The sequence below is a fragment of the Physella acuta genome, unplaced genomic scaffold (genome assembly GCF_028476545.2).
Source record: "Physella acuta isolate Inbredline_101_S28 unplaced genomic scaffold, ASM2847654v3 ptg000893l, whole genome shotgun sequence".
Lineage (NCBI taxonomy): Eukaryota > Metazoa > Mollusca > Gastropoda > Physidae > Physella > Physella acuta.
The window spans coordinates 207577-229025 of NW_026732410.1; the positions used below are offsets into that span (position 1 = coordinate 207577).

Sequence of the window (21449 nt, forward strand, 5' to 3'; positions counted from 1 at the left end):
AAGAAATAAGTACAACAAATAAGTGGAGCTTTTTAAACAGAGACAAATAAACAAATAATTAGCTTTACAAATTGGATGTGACTTTTTCAGGGAACAAATATTGACAGGAATAATTTTCTGGAGTCAAATTTAGTTTGTAATTGAGAGTAGTTACTCTTGATGCACTTGGGTTTTGTTGTTGTTGAACCAAATATGTTTAGTTTATTATCAAGTGAGCAGGCTCTAAGAATGGTTTTAGCTGAGCTAAAAACAACTAGTAAACCAGAGAAAATGCGCCTCAAACATCTTATGATTGGACTCAGTACCTGTGACCTAGGGTCTGTGACCTAGTACCTGTGACCTAGTACCTGTGACCCAGGGCATGTGACCTAGTACCTGTGACCCACAGCCTGTGACCTAGTACCTGTGACCCAGGGCCTGTGACCCAGTACCTGTGACCCAGTACCTGTGACCTAGTACCTGTGACCCAGGGCCTAAGACCTTGAAAGGCTGCAAAAAAATACATACCTGAGTTTGATTAGCGCTGCTCTGAGCAGAGAACGTGATGATGGAGCCAATGAACTTGTCCTGTGGGAGGTCGTGCATCATCTTCTTGGAAACATAAGCACTTTTCCCTGTGCCAGTGGGCCCCACAAACAAGAGTGGTCTAAACAAACAACAGATCAAATTGTATTAACACAAAACTACAGATGTAAGAGGTATTAGCCCCCAAATAGAAGTAATAATAATAATAATAAGACTGAAATAAATATCAACCCTCACATAACTAGAGATTAAATAAACATTAACTTAACAGATATACAAGACACACTAATTTAACCTATAAAAGACAACAGTAAATATATTTAACTTAACCCCTACACAGAAACACATAAATAAATCCCACGATCGCATTGTATCAGCTGATTAAAATATGTGATGAGACAAACCTGGCAGAAGCGATGTGGAGATCCATCATGTAGCTGTAGCGAGCCGTGTCTAAAGTCTGCACCAGCATTTCCCTGATGTTGGGCTTGTGGCCCTCCTTCTCCGTGTGCTTGATCAAAACATTCCAGTGCATCCATGAGCCTTTGCCTTTTAGCTGCCAAGAAAATTCACACCATCTATTATATTTGTACAAGTTCAATGGCATCACTAGCTGGGTGTCCCCCGCTGCTGTAACTCTGGGTGTTACACCCCATATATCCAGGGTGTCATACCCCATAATCCAGGGTGTTACACCCCATATATCCAGGGTGTCACACCCCATATATCCAGGGTGTCACACCCCATATATCCAGGGTGTCACACCTCCTATATCCAAGGTGTCACACCCCATATATCCAGGGTGTCACACTCCATATATCCAGGGTGTCACACTCCATATATCCAGGGTGTCACACCCCATAACCCAGGGTGTCGGACCCTGCCTTGTGATGCTACTCTAAACATTAAACAAGATTATGCAAATGATGACTGTAAAGCGCCACCTTCTGTGATAAACCATTTCAAGGGAGACAACTTACATCATAGAAGTAATCAAAGACTGTGTTCTCTGGTGGGTACATGACTTCTATCTTCTTGATTTCATCTGGGACTGGGAACTCTGGGTTTTTACCATCAAGTACAGCATAGTAGAACTCATGGAATTTTTTCCTGCTATCATTATCCACACACCCAGCGATGGTCCAAGGAATAGCAAACATTACAGCGCCCTATAACATATAGAACATTGATTGGAGACCAGTGTTGTAGACTTTGCAATGTCTCAAGTAAAAAAAAATGGAACATTTTAACAAACTGGTATGATATGTCACAACAGTGAAGAATTTGACATCTATCCCATCAGTTGTGGGTTTTCAACCCATGTCATCATTGTAATTGTTTTTTTCGTTTTTCTTTACAGAGCTCCCCCAAGCCAACTAGCTGATCCCCAGTGAGACTCTCCACCACACAGCTAGCTGATCCCCAGTAAGAAACCCCACCACATGCCACTATTGGAAACTTTTTTCAAATCAAATCTATAATTTGTCGTAGAGAATAAAGCAGGACTTACGTAGTAATAAGCTTTCAAATGTTTGTTGGTTTTGGCACTTTCTAAGCTGAGAACTTCATGCAGCTGCATGTCAATAAAACTTAGGAGTGACACCACTTGGTTGGAGTGGCTGGCTGGGATGTACTCCTGGAGACAGGCAGGGTTAAAGGTCGTGGCATGGGAGACTTTAATAGCAAGATAGAGTTAGAAGTCTTTAATAAACATGGGACACTTTAACGCAATAATGTTGGCTTGTGTATGCATTCACCATTGCCCTCCCTAAATTGGAACATTGTAGCACTCATTAGATGTTATCGTGACATGACACACAAACCAAGACTCCCCTAACATCAAAGACACATTAAACAAAGTATCAAGATATTGACCTCAGCTTACAGCACACAATGCGCTCACCTTGAGGTTGTGCCTCACAAAATCAATGCAGGGCTGGATGAGCCACTCCAGTAGGAGGTTGATGTGCTGGGGGATGTCAGGGGTCAGGAATGGAGGTAACGTGTTGAGCCAGGACTGGACCAGGGGTCTCCAGCCTAGGGTCGAGGGTTCCAGGTAGATCATGCCACATCTGGACACAGTCGCAGGCTGGTGGCGTCAGAAAATACAGGTGAGAAGTTAAAGCACAAGTCAATGTAACTTTTGAGTCCTCTGCTAATAAGTTAACAATTGTGACCTCAAATGCCTTTACCCATTTTTAGTCTATTAAAACTTTAAAAAATTCAGACAGGCTGGGTTAAAGCTAAGACCTAGACACGTCACCTGGAAGAAGACACCAAGAAGATTGGATACACGTGGGGACAGTTGGAGAGACTAGCCAAGAACAGAGGTCTGGAAAGCTCTTGTCAGCGGCCTATGTACCACAAGGGGCGACAGGCTAACTTATCCTAACTAATGAGGAAGCTATATTTGTGCTGGTTTCACTTTTCTAATTATAGCCCTAGCAACACGCCCTAATCCAAACCTGGACACTAAGCCTAAAACTAACCCATGTGTCTTGGGCACATATGGGGAAAGGTGCTGATGAACCCTAAAATTAATATGGTACAGACTTGTCTCACATGCAAATTAATTTGTTCACACCTAAAGAGATTTAAAACAACTGGCAATGAAGGACAGTGACCAGAATATTTAGCATGGACCTACAGAAGCCTGCGACAAATCCATGGTCTCAAAGACCATTGTCATGACGCTGGACCATGATATTTAGCATGGACCTACCGAAGCCTGCGACAAATCCATGGTCTCAAAGACCATTGTCATGACGCTGGACCATGATATTTAGCATGGACCTACAGAAGCCTGCGACAAATCCATGGTCTCAAAGACCATTGTCATGACGCTGGACCATGATATTTAGCATGGACCTACCGAAGCCTGCGACAAATCCATGGTCTCAAAGACCATTGTCATGACGCTGGACCATGATATTTAGCATGGACCTACCGAAGCCTGTGACAAATCCATGGTCTCAAAGACCATTGTCATGACGCTGGACCATGATATTTAGCATGGACCTACCGAAGCCTGCGACAAATCCATGGTCTCAAAGACCATTGTCATGACGCTGGACCATGATATTTAGCATGGACCTACCGAAGCCTGCGACAAATCCATGGTCTCAAAGACCATTGTCATGACGCTGGACCATGATATTTAGCATGGACCTACCGAAGCCTGCGACAAATCCATGGTCTCAAAGACCATTGTCATGACGCTGGACATTTGGATGATCTCGCCGCTCATCAGGCAGAGCTTCTTGTTGTCATCCAGGACCGTGTTCATGTTTTCTATCCACACGGCGTCGATAGGCCCGTCAAAGATGACCCACTTGCGATCTGGGCTCACCGACACTGCGTACTCTCGAAAGGATGTGGCAGTTATACCATCTGACCACTGAAAAACATCAAAACTTTTAGAAACATCAAAACTTTTAGAAACAAACATCAGAAAAATTTCAGCCAGTCTAAACAGGATGTGGCAGTTATACCATCTTACCACTGAAAAACATCAAAACTTTTAGAAACATCAAAACTTTTAGAAACAAACATCAGAAAAGTCTTTGCCAGACTAGACAGGATGTGGCTGTTATACCATCTGACCACTGAAAAACATCAAAACTTTTAGATACAAACTTAAGAAAAAAAAACATCACAACTTTAAGAACAAAAACATCAGAAAAACTTTGCCAGTGCAAGCAGGATGTGGCTGTTATACATTTGACCATGGCAAAACATCAAAATTTTAAGAAACAAACATCAAAAGAAATAAATGCTATATTTGTTAAAGGGAAGTATTTTTAACTATAGAACAAACATTGCTAAACATTTATATCGCAATAAGAAGAGAAAAAAAATGTGTATGTGCTTTTAAATTATTAAATATTTTTTTATAAATAATTTTGGCCACTTGAACTAATTTCATGCTATTCCTGTCATATTGTTCATTTTGAAAGATATTTTGAGCAGTATACTGACCTCATGGGATACCGGATCAAACTGCCCGTACAGCTGACCCATAGTGATGGCCTTGGGGTTTATGATGCAGTAGACCACACCCTCGTAGTCCTCACTGCCTTCATCTCGCAGCAGGCACATTCCCTCAGCCAGGGTTTGTAGCACCTTGGTTTTACCACCAAATGGTTCACCCACCAGCATAAACCTGGCAGATGTTAGACAGACATTTTACCACCAAACGGTTCACCCACCAGCATAAACCTGGCAGATGTTAGACAGACATTACACTGGTGTCAGATTTTAGACAGACATTACACTGGTGGCAGATGTTACACAGACATTACACTAGTGGCAGATGTTAGACAGACATCAAACTGGTGGCAGATGTTACACAGACATTACACTGGTGGCAGATTTTAGACAGACATCAAACTGGTGGCAGATGTTAGACAGACATTACACTGGTGGCAGATGTTAGACAGACATTTTACTGGTGGCAGATTTTAGACAGACATCAAACTGGTGGCAGATGTTACACAGACATTACACTGGTGTCAGATTTTAGACAGACATTTTACTGGTGGCAGATGTTAGACAGACATTTTACTGGTGTCAGATTTTAGACTGACATTTTACTGGTGTCAGATTTTAGACAGACATTACACTGGTGTCAGATTTTAGACAGACATTACACTGGTGGCACATTTTAGACAGACATTTTACTAGTGTCAGATTTTAGACAAACATTTTTATGGTGTCAGATTTTAGACAGACTTTACACTGGTGGCATATTTTAGACAAACATTTTAATGGTGTCAGATTTTAGACAGACTTTACACTGGTGTCAGATTTTAGACAGACATTTTACTGGTGGCAGATTTTAGACAGACATTTTACTGGTGTCAGTTTTTGGACAGACATTGCACTACACTGGTGTTGACAGACAGATTTTAGGAAGACTTTAATTTGGTATTGGTTGTTCAGATGAAAAGATAATATCAATGGCAAGCAAGTTATACAAGTTATACGAGTAATATATATCATATAGCTTAAATTTTAGGTTTTAAATAATTGTTAATTATAGCATAATAACTTTCCTCTTACATAATGTGTCAGAGCCACAGTCTGTGTTATGCTTAACAATCATGGAATTTATTTTAAACAACTCATTAAGCGTTCCTTATCTAACATGTATTTGCATCTATACATTGTGATCCCATTGTTAATATCATGGCTGTTTGAATATTTTTGAAAAACATTGTTTACATGTTTTTAAAAAAACCTGCTTAACTAATTAGAACTTAATGTTATAAAAGTTATAAAATTACAAGAGCATATACACACATGAATCAGCACACAACCGTTAAAAAATTTCCTAAAATGTTATCTTACCCATGTCGCACCAGCATCATTTCGTAAGTTTGAATGATTTTTTCTTCAAAGAAAGGTACAAATTGTAAGTTGTTTTTGATGCTAACCCTGCGCATGGCATCGATAAACTGTTCATAGTCAGCAGACGGCAGCTTTAGGCCAGGGAACAGGTCAGAGATGATGCCATTGAACAGTGGCACATCATGCGCCAGAAATTTGGGGAGATTGACATCAATGATAGAGCGCAGAATCTGAATTACAAAATGCACAGAAATTACAAAATGTACATCTATTTCAGCAAAAAATATATAAAAAATATTATTAGTACTTAAAAACTTTTTTAACCTAATGTTAAAGGATATAGACCAATCATAAAATGTGTGTGCAGTGCTTTAAGTTGTATACCATAAAATACCATTTACAAAAAAAGGTTACAGTGCTATAATCAAAGTAAAAATAATATAATAATCAAACAATAATATTATGTAATTATAAGTGCATGAAGCTGCAAATATTATTTTTATCATGATGGATTGCACAAGGACTTGTGTATTTATTGACAGAAATGTGCATATACCTTGACCAGTTTGTCATGAACCTTGACAAAAGGTTGAGTGACAAGAAATTCTGGACATGAATGTACAACACAACACCCACAACTCATGAAAATGTCATGAATGTACACTACAGCATCCACAACTCACCAAAATGTACACCACACCACCCACTCACCAAAATGTACACCACGCCACCCACTCACCAAAATGTACACCACACCACCCACTCACCAAAATGTACACCACCCACTCACCAAAATGTACACCACACCACCCACTCACCAAAATGTACACCACACCACCCACTCACCAAAATGTACACCACCCCACCCATTCACCAAAATGTACACCACACCACCCACTCACCAAAATGTACACCACACCACCCACTCACCAAAACATACACCACACCACCCATTCACCAAAATGTACACCACGCCACCCACTGACCAAAATGTACACCACACCACCCACTCACCAAAATGTACACCACGCCACCCACTCACCAAAATGTACACCACCCACTCACCAAAACATACACCACACCACCCATTCACCAAAACATACACCACACCACCCATTCACCAAAATGTACACCACACCACCCACTCACCAAAATGTACAACACACCACCCACTCACCAAAATGTACACCACACCACCCACTCACCAAAACATACACCACACCACCCATTCACCAAAATGTACACCACGCCACCCACTCACCAAAATGTACACCACACCACCCACTCACCAAAATGTACACCATGCCACCCACTCACCAAAATGATTACCACGCCACCCAATCACCATAATATACACCATGCCACCCACTCACCAAAATGTACAACACGCCACCCACTCACCAAAATATACACCACACCACCCACTCACCAAAATGTACACCACATCACCCACTCACCAAAATATACACCACACCACCCACTCACCAAAATGTACACCACGCCACCCACTCACCAAAATGTACACCACGCCACCCACTCACCAAAACGTACACCACGCCACCCACTCACCAAAATGTACACCACGCCACCCACTCACCAAAATGTACACCACGCCACCCATTCACCAAAATGTACACCACACCACCCACTCACCAAAATGTACACCATGCCACCCACTCACCAAAATGTACACCACGCCACCCACTCACCAAAATGTACACCACACCACCCACTCACCAAAATGTACACCAAGCCACCCACTCACCAAAATGTACACCACGCCACCCACTCACCAAAATGTACACCACCCCACCCACTCACCAAAATGTACACCACGCCACCCACTCACCAAAATGTACACCACACCACCCACTCACCAAAACATACACCACACCACCCATTCACCAAAATGTACACCACGCCACCCACTCACCAAAATGTACACCACACCACCCACTCACCAAAACATACACCACACCACCCACTCACCAAAATGTACACCACCCCACCCATTCACCAAAATGTACACCACCCCACCCATTCACCAAAATGTACACCACACCACCCACTCACCAAAATGTACACCACACCACCCACTCACCAAAATGTACACCACCCCACCCACTCACCAAAATATACACCACGCCACCCACTCACCAAAATGTACACCACCCCACCCACTCACCAAAATGTACACCACACCACCCACTCACCAAAATGTACACCAGCCACCCACTCACCAAAATGTACAACATGCCACCCACTCACCAAAATGTACACCACACCACCCACTGACCAAAATGTACACCACCCCACCCACTCACCAAAATGTACACCACGCCACCCACTCACCAAAATATACACCACGCCACCCACTCACCAAAATGTACACCACACCACGCCACCCACTCACCAAAATGTACACCACGCCACCCACTCACCAAAATGTACACCACGCCACCCACTCACCAAAATATACACCACACCACGCCACCCACTCACCAAAACGTACACCACGCCACCCACTCACCAAAATGTACACCAGCCACCCACTCACCAAAATGTACACCACCCCACCCACTCACCAAAACGTACACCACGCCACCCACTCACCAATATGTCCTCCTCCAATGCTCTGTATTTCAGCTTGAGATTGCCAGCAGCTGAGAGGACAGACTTGACAGCTCTCATGCCGTAGTCGTAATGGTACTGTGATGAGAGCTGCTCCGAACACAGGCGATACGTGGTCACAATCTTCACTGCCATGTCCCTGGCAGTTAGGAATCCAAACGAGTACAAGGAGATTTCAGAAATCATAGCGTAATCTGGCACCTGTGAGAAAAAAGTTGAATTTCAAATGTTTGTGTTGTGAAGTTATTTTAGCACAGAAAATATAGTGTATTTTTTATTATGAATTATTTGATACTAGGGCTTGGATGTCTTCAACCTTTTATTTCTCATAAAAATTCTAGTCACATTGGCTATATAAATCATCTAATTATTTAGGGTCATCCATTTCTTTACCCCCCCCCCCTGTTGTGGACATCAACTTAATTAGAAAATACTAATTCAATAACATGACAGCTGAGCTTGGTCAAGATTAGGTATATTGATCAACTCTTTGTTACAATTTACAAACAAGTTATTACACATTTGAAATGACTGCTTAAGTTCAGTTTTAAAAATATACTTATCAAAATGTAATTCAAGTCCAAAACCCCTCCCCAATAGAAGTTTGACACCACCTTTTAAATAAAGAAAAAATGTTCTAAAAATTCGAGAGAAAAAGTTTGACTTACCATCATGGCCACAGTGCGAAATAGCACTTTCAAGTTGTCTGGTAGCTCAGACCTCCCAGCGTAGCCAGGGTTCATGGTGATGCACACGTAGCAGTTAGGGTTGAGCTTCAGTTCTGTCCCTTCAAATACAAAAGTTTCAACTTTTCCCTGCACGGCTCGGATAATGCAAAGGATCTGAAAAAATTAATTTTTTAACCATTTTAAAAACCATAGCCTTCATGCATTTCTAATTCCAGTATATAAAAGAAGTTCAGTTTGGAAAAGTTACATTTAACCTGATTTTGTATGTTGAAAAAAAGACGTGTCAGAGAGCTACTGAGGTTGAATGTAACCCACCTGTTGTGCTACAACAGAGAGCACCTCAAGGTCAATTCTGTTAAATTCATCAAAGCAAGCCCATGCTCCTGATGATGCCAGACCTTTAAAAAACTGGAGACGCAGGTATTCATGTCAGACATTTTATTTAGCACAATATTCTAAAAATAACTAGAGACACATTTTTATAAGAACAGAAATAGAATTCACACACATAATAGCAGCTGACAGTAATTAAAGAAAATAAATACTAAATCAAATAATGGAGTTTTGTATTTTTAACATTGAATAGTTTCTTTTATTTCTTTAAGAAAAACAAAAAGTATTCTGTAAAAAAGAGTGGACCAATATCTTACTTTGCCCATGGCGATGTAATCTAAGCCATCCGAACAGTTGAACACCACACACTGCACAGCTAAAGCTTTGGCTAAATCTTTGGTTGTTTCCGTCTTCCCTGTCCCTGCTGGACCTTCAGGCGCGCCATTCAAGTTCAGGTAAAAGGCTCCGATCTACAAACACAGTTATTAGGATTGGATCTGTAACACCTTGTAACTTTATGTGAACTGAATCAGTAAAACTTAGCTGTTGTATGTGCAGATTTAATCAGTAAAAACAAAGCAACATTATTTGTGATTTAATCAGTAGAACCTTGTAACTTTATATGTAAACGGAATCAGTAAAACTTAGCTGTTGTATGTGCAGATTTAATCAGTAAAAACAAAGCAACATTATTTGTGAATCGAATCAGTAGAACCCGGTAATTTTTAATTAAATCAGTTAAATCTTGTAACTTTATATCTGAGCTTAGCAGTTTTATATGTGGATGTAATCAGAAAAACATAGCAACATTACATGTGAATTGAATCCGTGAAACCTTGAAGTGAATCGTTGAACCTTGCAACTTTATATGTGAATTGGATAAGTAAAGCCTAGCACCTTTATATGTGGATTAAATCTTTAGAGCCTTGTGAAATGAATCAGCACAAGCTAGCAACTTCTCCTACTCCTGTCTAAATCAGACATACACAGACTCAATTTCTTTCACTGAAGAGCTACACACCAAACACTCACCAAAGTGCGGTAGCACCTGTCTGTCAGTGGTGTTATGACAAGGCGCCCTGAATTACCCAGGTATTCGTACGCATATTTAACAGTGGCGTTGGTGATACGAACACAGCAGTTGGCCTCCTCCCAGTAGTACCTGAGCTGGGACAGCCAGGCAAAGTCATTTTCAGCAGACACACCTGATGGCAGAGAAACATTGGATTGGTTCCCAGGCTGCAGCTCAATAGATTGGCAGCATCAAGGACTAAAAGGGAAGGTATGGTTGAATGGTGGAGAGAATGACTGATGAACAAAAAGTCTTCAGTTTGGATCCCAGGCTCGGGTAAGTTAGACGCCCCAGAGTCCACCCAGCATAAGGTAAAGGTTGCTCAAATAGTGCTGACCATATTATCCCTCCATATGCTAAGGTCAAAGAAACAAATGAACTTTACCTCACCTATCCAATGGACCTTCAGGTTACAAAGGATCCTTTACTAAAAGAGTTCATTTAATATGATTTAATGGTTTATTGCCAATCGTAATATTTTTTACAATAGTTTCTATGTGAATGCACTGATGATAGAAATCAAGCTACCACACATTTCTAGTTCAAATACATTACAGTATACTATTTTTAAAAGCAATGATTTTACCGTGTATGTCTGTTTTGTTGCTTAAGGGCATATGCTTAGTTTAAGAATGATAAGAAAAAAAATACTGTAAGGCTTATATTTACGAAACATTATCAACATTTTAGATTATTAGAGAGGATGATAAAAATAACAAATAAAAATTTTCTAGAAAAATTTACCTTTTTTGGCCATCTCACTGACCACGTCCCTGGCATGGACGTCTATAACAACAAGAGCCCCTAGTGTGATTCTCTGCTGGGTGGTCAGTTTACCCCTGACCAAGTCCACAATGTCCTTCAGCTGGTCCTGCAGTACCTTGTGATAGGCGGTCAGACCTTCTGCTCCCATGACGATGGACTCATGCACTTCCTGTGTCCAGTAGATTGACCCCACACAGATGACCACCTGCCCAGGCCATTCCTGGACCCACGCCTTTCTTGTTGTGTTCAAATATTCCTACCAAGGTTCATAAAACTATCAATTTTACCAAAGTTTTAACTATTTTACCAATCTAGCTAGCTAACTTGTCATCTGTACAGGGGGGATAATATACTGGAGTGAGAAAGAAGGGGGGTAATGCCTGTGGGGTGGAATTGTTCTACTTCCTTTACCCACATAGATTAACAGAGTAATGCAGCAAGACCCACCTCAATGGCCTCTTCAATGACGTCCCTGACTGAGACAATCATACAGCCCCAGCCACTAGAGCAGCAAGACCCACCTCAATAGCCTCCTCAATGACGTCCCTGACTGAGACAATCATACAGCCCCAGCCACTAGAGCAGCAAGACCCACCTCAATGGCCTCCTCAATGACGTCCCTGACTGAGACAATCATACAGTCCTGGACTTGCAGCAGCCATCTCTCCACTGACCCCTTGGCCTCGTTGGTGTCTACGGTGTAGGAGAACTGGACGTTCTCCCCCTCCCCACTGAACATCCCGTGGATGACCAGCTCGGCATCAAAGTCAAGTTTGGCGATGCCTTCAAAACATTTCTTCAGGTGGGGTTGCACACGCAGGGGATCCTTGGTCTCAGAGAGAATCTCCAGCATTTCATCATTGGAGAGGAAAAAGAACCTGATTCGGGAGTAAAACAAAATTCAACATATTTTAGCAATACTTAGTCGGTAAAGTGGCAAGCGGTAATAATTTTTTAAAACTTTACACAAGAGCTGCTGTCATCTGTTGACTTTAATGACCCAACAGCCAACAATCTTCAGAGAAAAAAGTTTAACTAATATTATTATGATAGTTAAATCATGAATTAAAAATTTCCTTGCCTGGGAAAGAACAATCTCTTCTTTTCCAGATATGCATTGAGTCCCCTGTTGATTTTGTCCAACAAGACGTTACTGTCTATCAGTTTTTCTAGGACACCAACAGTGCCGCAAGCTTCCAAAACCTGAAACAAAGATGTAATGGAATACCAAATTATGGAAGTTCAAACAACTGAAATAAAAGACAATTGTTAAACCTTGAACAAAGTTATCTCCTTATTAAGTAAAAACAAGTTATTAAAAAGTCTAGTGACAATTTAAGCGCAATTTCCTTATGTTATCCATAACAATTTTAAATCGAGATAAATCATATATTCAGCAAATAAATAATGCAACACAAGTAGTTTTAATAATTCAAAACAAAATAGAAAAAATATTTATTAACGAGATTTTTTAAAAATATGCGGACGTGTAGGGGGTAATAGAAAATATCAACGGAAATAGTTTTATTTTAACAAGTAGGCCTACACGATGCTCAGTTTAAAATATCATCCTAGGCCTACAAGATGCTCAGTTTAAATAATTTTTTTTAAAAATTTGTGACCGAACGAACGGATATGTTTGAAAACTTTCTTCGGCAATATTGTTCTAAATTATGGCAGGAATCGATTGGTAAATGTTTCAAGTCGCTAAGTGGTCTGGTTGCCGAGATATGGAGCAAAAACTGCATTTGTTCAAGGTTTTTTGGCTTTTCCGGGAAATCCAGGAAGGAATTCCGGGAATTTTTTTGGCCTATGTTCATCCTCGGAACTTGCTTAACATATTTGCTTTTGGAACTATTCCTCGATATTGCTTCGTTGAGGAGGAGATACGACTTAAAGCTGCGGACACACATCCATACATCGGACACACATCCAGAAATGACGAGTTAATAATCGCAATTGTCCGTATGGAAATTGTGCTAAAAACATTTATAAATTATAACGTAGGTCACAGTCAGGCTGACTGTCTTAACACTTAAATAGAGTGTATGCCCCATCAAGATGATAGGCTAACATAACATTAACGTGACACGCAACATGACTGGTACTGGTAATATTCAAAATACTTTTAACTAAAACCTAAGTAATGTTTTTTTCGGGGAAATAAATTATTAAAACTAATGAAGAAATTTTTTAAAATTAACTTAGTTTCTTGAATAAAACCAATGAGTGACTTACATGTGGGTTTTTACTGCATTTGAACATGACATCCTTAAAGTTGCGGTCCACAGTTTGGAACATTCTTCCTTCCTCTGGCATTTGGTTGTTGATGTCCTCGGAGGAGAAGATGGGTTCTAAATATAGCCACTGGGCTTGCATTTTCAGCCATTCGTCAATCGCTTTCTGCGTGTGTAGCAGTGTTTCTTCCCAAACCTTGATGATTATCAAGACATCATACAAGAGTGCTTATTTCAAAACTTCCTTTCAAACGAATACTCGTTTTTTAAATCTTTTATACTATACTAAGTTAAAACAGTTTCAAATAACAATCAAATATTTTTACCTGTAAATTTAAAGAAAAAAAAAGAAAGAACTCTGACAGCTATACATTTTTAAACACACTCATACCTTAACATCCTCCTCAAAAGGTTTGACAAATGGTGAGTTTCTCATGGTCTGTCTAGATTAAACATACCTTAACATCCTCCTCAAAAGGTTTGACAAAAGAGATTAAACATACCTTAACATCCTCCTCAAAAGGTTTGACAAATGGTGAGTTTCTCATGGTCTGCGTCTTGATGATGTGGTCATCCAGCATTGTCTGGATGTCATCCACTCCTCCCAGGATCCGCAGGCTTGTGTCTTTGTAAACATTGAGGGTGAACGAAACCTCCGCCCACTCACTGGTCATCTTGCGGAATGTTTTCTCCAGGGAGAATTCCTGAAAGATGGACAGGTGTGACATACACAGACCAGGTACAGAAGGTGTGGGTTGCTAGGTGACATACACAGACTAGGTATAGTAGGTGTGGGTTGCTAGGTGACATACACAGACCAGGTACATAAGGTGTGGGTTGCTAGGTGACATACACAGACCAGGTAGAGTAGGTGTGAGTTGCTAGGTGACATACACAGACCAAGTAATAAATAATAAGTAAAGTAACAATTAACAAATAGGTAAATGAAGTAGAGTTCTTCAGATAAGATGGTACAGCATACACAAAGAATTGTGTGACTCCATCAGCCCCTGGTTGAATTTCAAATCTGAATGGACTCAAGGATGTTCTACATTATATATGTCAAATCAACTTATGAGGATGTCTAATAGTCTATCACATAAAATCAGTACATAATTAGGATTCAGATTCAATACACAGCAAGACACATAAACCCTATGACACAATGCCCCAGAAATAGCATTGGGATTCAAAGAATCAGACACACTTTTTTCAGCCTAGTCCTCGCTACTACTCCAGCTTGTCAACTCACAAAACAAAACAAAATGATAGAGATTCAGTGACGCCATAGACGACTAAACAAAAAAGATAAAAACTTACCTTGGTGGCTGAGACAGAAATGGCTTCAAATTGTTCCATGAAGGGCTCCAGCTCCAGCTTCAAGACTTTTCTCAGTGTGGTGCCAGCATCGGGTGTTAGGTTGAACCCTGCAATCTCTGACATGCCATCCCAGTGGCGCTTCCTCAGGCCAGGGTTACACATGATGCCAATCACTGGTATGACTTCCTGCAAAAGTGTAATCCTTTGTTCACTATACAGCTACATTATGTACAACATATTTTTACATAAAGTAGGTGACCATATAGCTACACACAGTTGGTGACTATCTAGTTGCATTGCTGAATTGTTGGTAACTACAGTTAAATTGTTGGTAACTATACAGTTAAATTGTTGGTAACTATACAGTTAAATTGTTGGTAACTATACAGTTAAATTGTTGGTGATTATATAGTTTCACACTAAAAAAACAATCAATCAAAAGGGAATTAAAAGCCTAGTCAACATTTCACTACTAAATAAATGGACTTTATCTTCATCATCTTTATCATTTGTGCCCAAGACAAATGGAGCAGATGTTCAGCAGTGTCAATGACCTCAGCTAACAGGGCCCGTGGCCCAACCACCTTTGTTTCCCAAACAGGAGCCAGGTATCCATCAGAGCTGGGTGACCTTAAATGTTTTAAGACTAGTGGAACGGCCGGTATTCAGCCATGATACAGTCCCACTTCATATTCAGACAAATAGGTCAGGAAGTATTTAACAATAAGACACACTCACTTTAAAGTCAGGCTAGTAGGACAACCCGTATTCAGCCATAAGAAAGGCTCACCTTAAACTCAGTAACACTCTGGAACATGTGGTCAATCACGCCCAAGATCTCTGGGGGTCTGAATGGCTCAATGTCTTGGATGGTCACTTCCTTGCCAGCGGCGATGTCCATTCTCTGTTGTTTCTTAATTTCTCTTTCTCTGTCATCGTAGTCCATCTGTTCAAACATTCAAAGTCACTGGTTTTATAATCACTGAGTTAATTACAATATTTATTCTTATGTTACATAACCAACGTTTAAATTGCCATCAATAAATACTTTAGCTAATATATCAAGACCGTTATTTTTTTAAAATTATTGTTACTACAAAAAAAACCCAAATAATATAAAAATAATATTTTTCATAAATTTCACAAAATGAATAATGACAAACAAATAGCAACAAGAATTGAGGCGTATCAACCCATTTGCCCAGTGGGCAAAAAAGCTGGGGTACTTTTTACCATTCACTGACCCCTAACAGTTTTTATTTTCGTATCACACAATTGATTTAAAAAGTTGCATTCCATTTTCTTAACTTCAACTGTGTATAATTGAGTAATGTAGCTCAAAATTAACTTTTTTTTATATTTCTTAACCCAATTTAGCCCTCAACTAGGTTTTGGCCGCCTCCTTACACCCCCCCCCCCCCCCATTTCCCCTAACAACGCCTCTTGACAAGAAATTAACAAAAAATTTAATATTACAAAAATGAAATCAGGGTAAATATCAGCAACCATCAAAATGAAGATGAACCTCTTTGTTCTCATCAAACCACCAACGATTTTACCTGCATTTTTTTCAAACGGAGAGAAAATATTTTTTGCGTTTTGAAAAATTCTCTTGAATATTCATCCACCTCACTAGCAATAGCATCGACATTTTGATCCAAAAAGTCGCCATCCATGCACCTAAAATCAGGATTTGTTGTCAAATAAACTGATAGTTATATATCTTAGACAATCTCCACACCTACAGCTGTAGTGCGGCTTGCAGCTTTGAAGACTTCTGAAACCCAATGAGTTCAACCAACAACATAAAATACTCATCAACTTCTGAATTTAAACAAGCTTATAATGAACTAGCGCAGCACACCTTTTTTCACATCTTTGCCACTTGAGGACTGCATTGAAGAATTTGTAGAATGGTTCCAGAGCTATGGCTATCTGTTCCCACTCTGGGTACTCCGACACTGGGAATTTGTACAGCATCTCCTCCTTGTGGATCCATTCCATCTAGACAAAATTTATGGTCCAGTTAGACACGGTAAAAAATATGTTCCATTTTAGATAATGTATGAAAATTGTTCAATTTAGAAATGGAATGAAATATGTTCCATTTTAGACATGAATTGTTCAATTTAGGCATGGAATGAAATATGTCCCATTTTAGACATGAATATTGTTCAATTTAGAAATGGAATGAAATATGTTCCATTTTAGAAATGAATTGTTCAATTTAGACATAGAATGCAATATGTCCCATTTTAGACATGAATTGTTCAATTTAGAAATGGAATATGTTCCATTTTAGACATGAATTGTTCAATTTAGAAATGGAAAGAAATATGGTTCATTTTAAACATGGTATAAATTTTTGTTTTCTGTTCAGTTGTGTCACAATGTAGAATATTCTATGAACATTTCAACTATCAGCCTAAAACCCCCAGAAACTGACGCACCATGACTGGGACAATAATCTCTCTCAACCAATACTGTTCTAGGACTTTACCCCTGTCAATTACCCTTTCAGTCATTAGCCCCCACCCCTCAGTCATTACCTCTCCCTCCCCCAGGTCAAATACCCTTCCTCGTAAAATTCAAATATCAGTGACAAAGTGAAAAAGAGGCTTCAGACCTGCTGATTAAGTTCCACTAGTTTCCTCTGTACTGTACGTGAGTCCTGCACGTATTGCTGGATCATGTCCAGCTCTCCGTAGTCGTTAAATTCTTCCACTCGTTTCTTCAGACGCTCCAGTTCCACGATCACCCTCTGGCGTGCTTCAAGTAGTTTCATTTCACCTGAACGCTTAGTGTCCTCAAGAAGCTTGGATCAGATCATTTATCTCAAAATTACTTAAATATGTTTTTGAAGATCAAGTTTTTAACGTATAAAGATTATAAACCCTACACTTAACTTAACAAATATAACTATTTTTAACTTTGCTATTTAAAATGACATTAAATTAGAAGATACAAATTTTAAAGAGAAAGAAAAAGATCATTTATGAATTCTAATAATTACCAAGTCATTATTGTCAAATATTGGAATAATCCTATCAGGCCATGTCAAAACTTGAGAGTTCATCTCCATGTCCTCTTCACTAAAGAAAAACCTGTCAATAAGGTACATAACTCTGTTAGCTGATTCCTGCAAACAAACAAAACAATTTCCATTGATAAAATACTCATTTTTAAAAAGTTATTTGATAATAAATAGTTTAATAAACAATTTTTTTTTAATCAGGGTAGTCCTGTTGGTAGTCCTGTTTTTGTATGATGCCGCAGATAGCAATACTTTAAATCAATATAATTTAAATTGACACCATCCATAAGTTAAAATATATTTGGTAGTTAATAATATAAGTAAAAGTGGGAGACACAGATATGTTTGATGGAGTACAACTGGCAAAAAACAGGCTGTCTAGGGCAGGGGTTGGCAACCTGCGGCTCGCGAGCCGCATGCGGCTCTTTTGGTGTCAAGATGCGGCTCTCCAGCTCCTTGCACAAATACTAATAATCTTAATAAAAAAATAAAATACTTGAATTAAAAATTGTTAGTGGCTCTTTAACACCAGGGAAATTTTGAAAATTGTAACTTTTGGCTCTTCCGCTTCAAAAGGTTGCCGACCCCTGGTCTAGGGGGAACTATCATAAAGTTTCCAGAGACAAGCAGAAATAAAAAATGTTTCTGTGACAGCCCTGGATTTTCTGGTACAAGAAAAGATGATAGTGGAGGTCAAGTTAAAGTGTGATAAAGTTGCAGCTTTTCCTTTTTTGAAATTAGTAAAGTAATTCCTTCCAACATCTTGCACAATGCAAAATAAGATGTTTTGATGCAAAAAATAGTTCAGCAGTTCATAAACTAACAGTAGATTAAAACATCTTGTAATCAGCAAGATATCCAGCTCCATTTTTACATGAGCTGATTAAATAAAATAAAATTTTCCCCTAAAGTTGTCCAACATTTGTCCTGTCCAGCACTAAAATTAAAATCTGTTCAACAGACCTGAACTCGAAGTCTGAGAGTTGTCATGGCATTTGTTCGAGCTCTCTCCATGAAGTTGGCCAGTTGGAATAGTTCTTCTGTAGTTCTGGGTATCTGCTCAGCCTTTTCTTTGATATGTTCAAACTTTCGGCAGATACTACAAGAAAAATATTACAATTGTCATTGAAAATAAAAGTAACCAAAAGGAAATTTCCGAATAGAACTGATTAAGAAAATAAGGAAAGGAAGATTATGCGGTAAACCTTTGAAAGAGATTAAAAAAAAAGCTGACAGTGTGGAAAGCCAAGATAGTGACACTAGACCACAGACATGAATAGATGCAGTAGAAATCTGATGGTGAAAAGAATACATTACATCCACAAATAAAACAGACTTTTACTTTAAAATCAGTTAATTAAATTGTGCTGAAAAATTTAAAAAAGTATATCTACAAGAAACAACAAAACAAATATTTGTAGGTGAAATATCTCTGAACAAATAGGAACATGTACAGCTTCTTAATCTTTCATAGTAAAATCATTGTAACAAAATATAGTTCATATTTGTTTAACATTATTTTGGTACACTGGTACAACCCATACTTTATATTTTCATTCTTGTGCTCTTCTATCACTGCAACTAGAAGCCCATGGCAAAGTTGTCTTGTTTTTTCTACAAGAGCAGTCTTCATGTCCTCGCAGTAAACAGTGAGGAGGCTGAAGCTCTCAGTTGAAGGTAAGCTTTGGATCTCAGAGATCAGTATGTAAAATTGGTTGATGTACTGTACAGTAAGAAATAAAAATTAAATAATTATTTCTAAAGCAACAATTATTGAAAATAACAAGCAATAACATGAACACTCAATGTCTGTCATTAAAATATAGGTACATCAATTTTAATTTTAGCCAAGCTACAAAGCTTAAAATTCAATAAAATGAGAAAATAAAGTTGGTACATGGGCTACCTTTATATTGAGAATCTGATGGAAGTTACACCTTACCTCTTTATGTTCAGCAAATGAGTGCTCATCCTGAAGATAAGCTTCAATGGCTTGTCCTGTCTTTCCATTTACTATGTGGCCATAGGTTTCCGCTGCATATATACATTGTATATGTATACATAAATATAGATACAAACACATATATATTTATATATATATGTATATATATATATATATATATATATATATATATATATATATATATATATATATATATATATATATATATATATATATATATTTCAATGGCTAGGTGTTTGTGACTAAAGCAAAATACATAGATGGAGGCATCTGGCTGTTGTCAGGCATAGAGAGGGGTGTGTACCGCCATGTGACACTTAGCCCTAAACATACCACTCTGTGGTGCTCCAACAACCCTATTAAGTGTTAAGGGATTATTTCTTTTTTTTTTTTATTATTCATATGTGTATATTTATTTGAACACAATGACTCTAACCTATGTCAATTCTAATGAATAAACCAAGTTCAGAAAACTTACTCAGATTTTTCAACAGGTCATCTGCTTCTGAATAGCATCTTCGGACATGGCCCTCCAGTTTTTTACATATCTCCATGACAATGTGAGGGGAGAGTGACGTATCGATAAAATCATCCTCCCCTTGAAAATCTAAATTAGATCTGACTGTTGGAACCTTAGGAAACATTTACTTTATAAATAATTATGTTTTATGTCTCATATTTTACATGTAATATTTGTTTTACAATGTAAAAATCTTTTTAAAATAATAATTCTGTTTTTAATGTTAACATTTTTTACAATTATTTTTTATTATGTTTAATTTGTTTTACAACAATTTTGTCTTATATTGTCTATATACTTTACAAATAATAATACCTTTTTAAAATGCCTAAACATTTAAAAAGAGTTCGCAAATTAAATGTTTATTTCATTTAACTGTGGCATATACTTTTGAAAACAATTTGGAAAGTTCATGTTAATTTAATAAAATTAAAATGTAAACAAGGTGCTCACACTTCTTAAAGTTTCACAAAGTCTATTGACATAGAACAACACAGCTTCTATAACGTCCTCTACTGAGTTGGTGTATACCAGCTGCGATCCTGACAGTGCTAAGCTCAAAAGAAGTTGGGGAAGTTGAAGGTAATTTTCTTCCCTGAACAGTTTCTCATATTTCTTTAGTGTGCTTACAAGCATTTGTTTCATCTGTAGAGAAGAGGATTTCTATTCTAATTGCAATACATTTTAGTTTTTAATTTCAACCTTTCTTCCAACAAATGTAGAAAAGTTTAAAACATTTTTAGAATCTTGTTTTAAAGAAAATAATACCTGTTGTATGAAAGTCTGACGATTAAAATTTGTTTAAGTCTGGCAATGGAACAAAGTTTACCTGGATATCCAGCAATGTGGATATAGCCTACCAGTAAAAAAGGTAACACTACATGGATACCTAACAATGTGGATATAGCCTACCAGTAAAAAAAGGTTACGCTACATGGATATCCATCAATGTGGAGATAGCCTACCTTTCTAAAAAGATGCCTGTCTGGTTGCTCAACAGGGCAGATATAG

At 38.5% G+C, this 21449-nt stretch overlaps 1 protein-coding gene across 1 annotated transcript in view; it reads right to left on the bottom strand.

Annotated features, from left to right (window-relative positions):
• LOC131952891 (dynein axonemal heavy chain 12) overlaps nucleotides 1-21449 on the bottom strand; it is a 57212-nt gene that overhangs the window by 30635 nt on the left and 5128 nt on the right. The window contains exons 10-38 of the mRNA XM_059315822.1: nucleotides 20892-21083; nucleotides 20397-20550; nucleotides 19898-19989; nucleotides 19500-19678; nucleotides 18919-19054; nucleotides 17935-18060; nucleotides 17548-17736; nucleotides 16786-16925; nucleotides 16481-16601; nucleotides 15712-15867; nucleotides 14922-15107; nucleotides 14105-14305; nucleotides 13603-13797; nucleotides 12446-12567; nucleotides 11960-12242; nucleotides 11344-11620; nucleotides 10560-10732; nucleotides 9845-9997; nucleotides 9510-9602; nucleotides 9174-9347; nucleotides 8488-8706; nucleotides 5875-6104; nucleotides 4504-4687; nucleotides 3698-3922; nucleotides 2429-2614; nucleotides 2036-2161; nucleotides 1506-1694; nucleotides 930-1081; nucleotides 508-646 (exon numbers count right to left, since the gene is read on the bottom strand). Coding sequence (XP_059171805.1) covers nucleotides 508-646; nucleotides 930-1081; nucleotides 1506-1694; nucleotides 2036-2161; nucleotides 2429-2614; nucleotides 3698-3922; nucleotides 4504-4687; nucleotides 5875-6104; nucleotides 8488-8706; nucleotides 9174-9347; nucleotides 9510-9602; nucleotides 9845-9997; nucleotides 10560-10732; nucleotides 11344-11620; nucleotides 11960-12242; nucleotides 12446-12567; nucleotides 13603-13797; nucleotides 14105-14305; nucleotides 14922-15107; nucleotides 15712-15867; nucleotides 16481-16601; nucleotides 16786-16925; nucleotides 17548-17736; nucleotides 17935-18060; nucleotides 18919-19054; nucleotides 19500-19678; nucleotides 19898-19989; nucleotides 20397-20550; nucleotides 20892-21083 — 4992 coding nt within the window. The remainder of the gene's footprint in view (nucleotides 1-507; nucleotides 647-929; nucleotides 1082-1505; nucleotides 1695-2035; nucleotides 2162-2428; nucleotides 2615-3697; nucleotides 3923-4503; nucleotides 4688-5874; nucleotides 6105-8487; nucleotides 8707-9173; nucleotides 9348-9509; nucleotides 9603-9844; nucleotides 9998-10559; nucleotides 10733-11343; nucleotides 11621-11959; nucleotides 12243-12445; nucleotides 12568-13602; nucleotides 13798-14104; nucleotides 14306-14921; nucleotides 15108-15711; nucleotides 15868-16480; nucleotides 16602-16785; nucleotides 16926-17547; nucleotides 17737-17934; nucleotides 18061-18918; nucleotides 19055-19499; nucleotides 19679-19897; nucleotides 19990-20396; nucleotides 20551-20891; nucleotides 21084-21449) is intronic.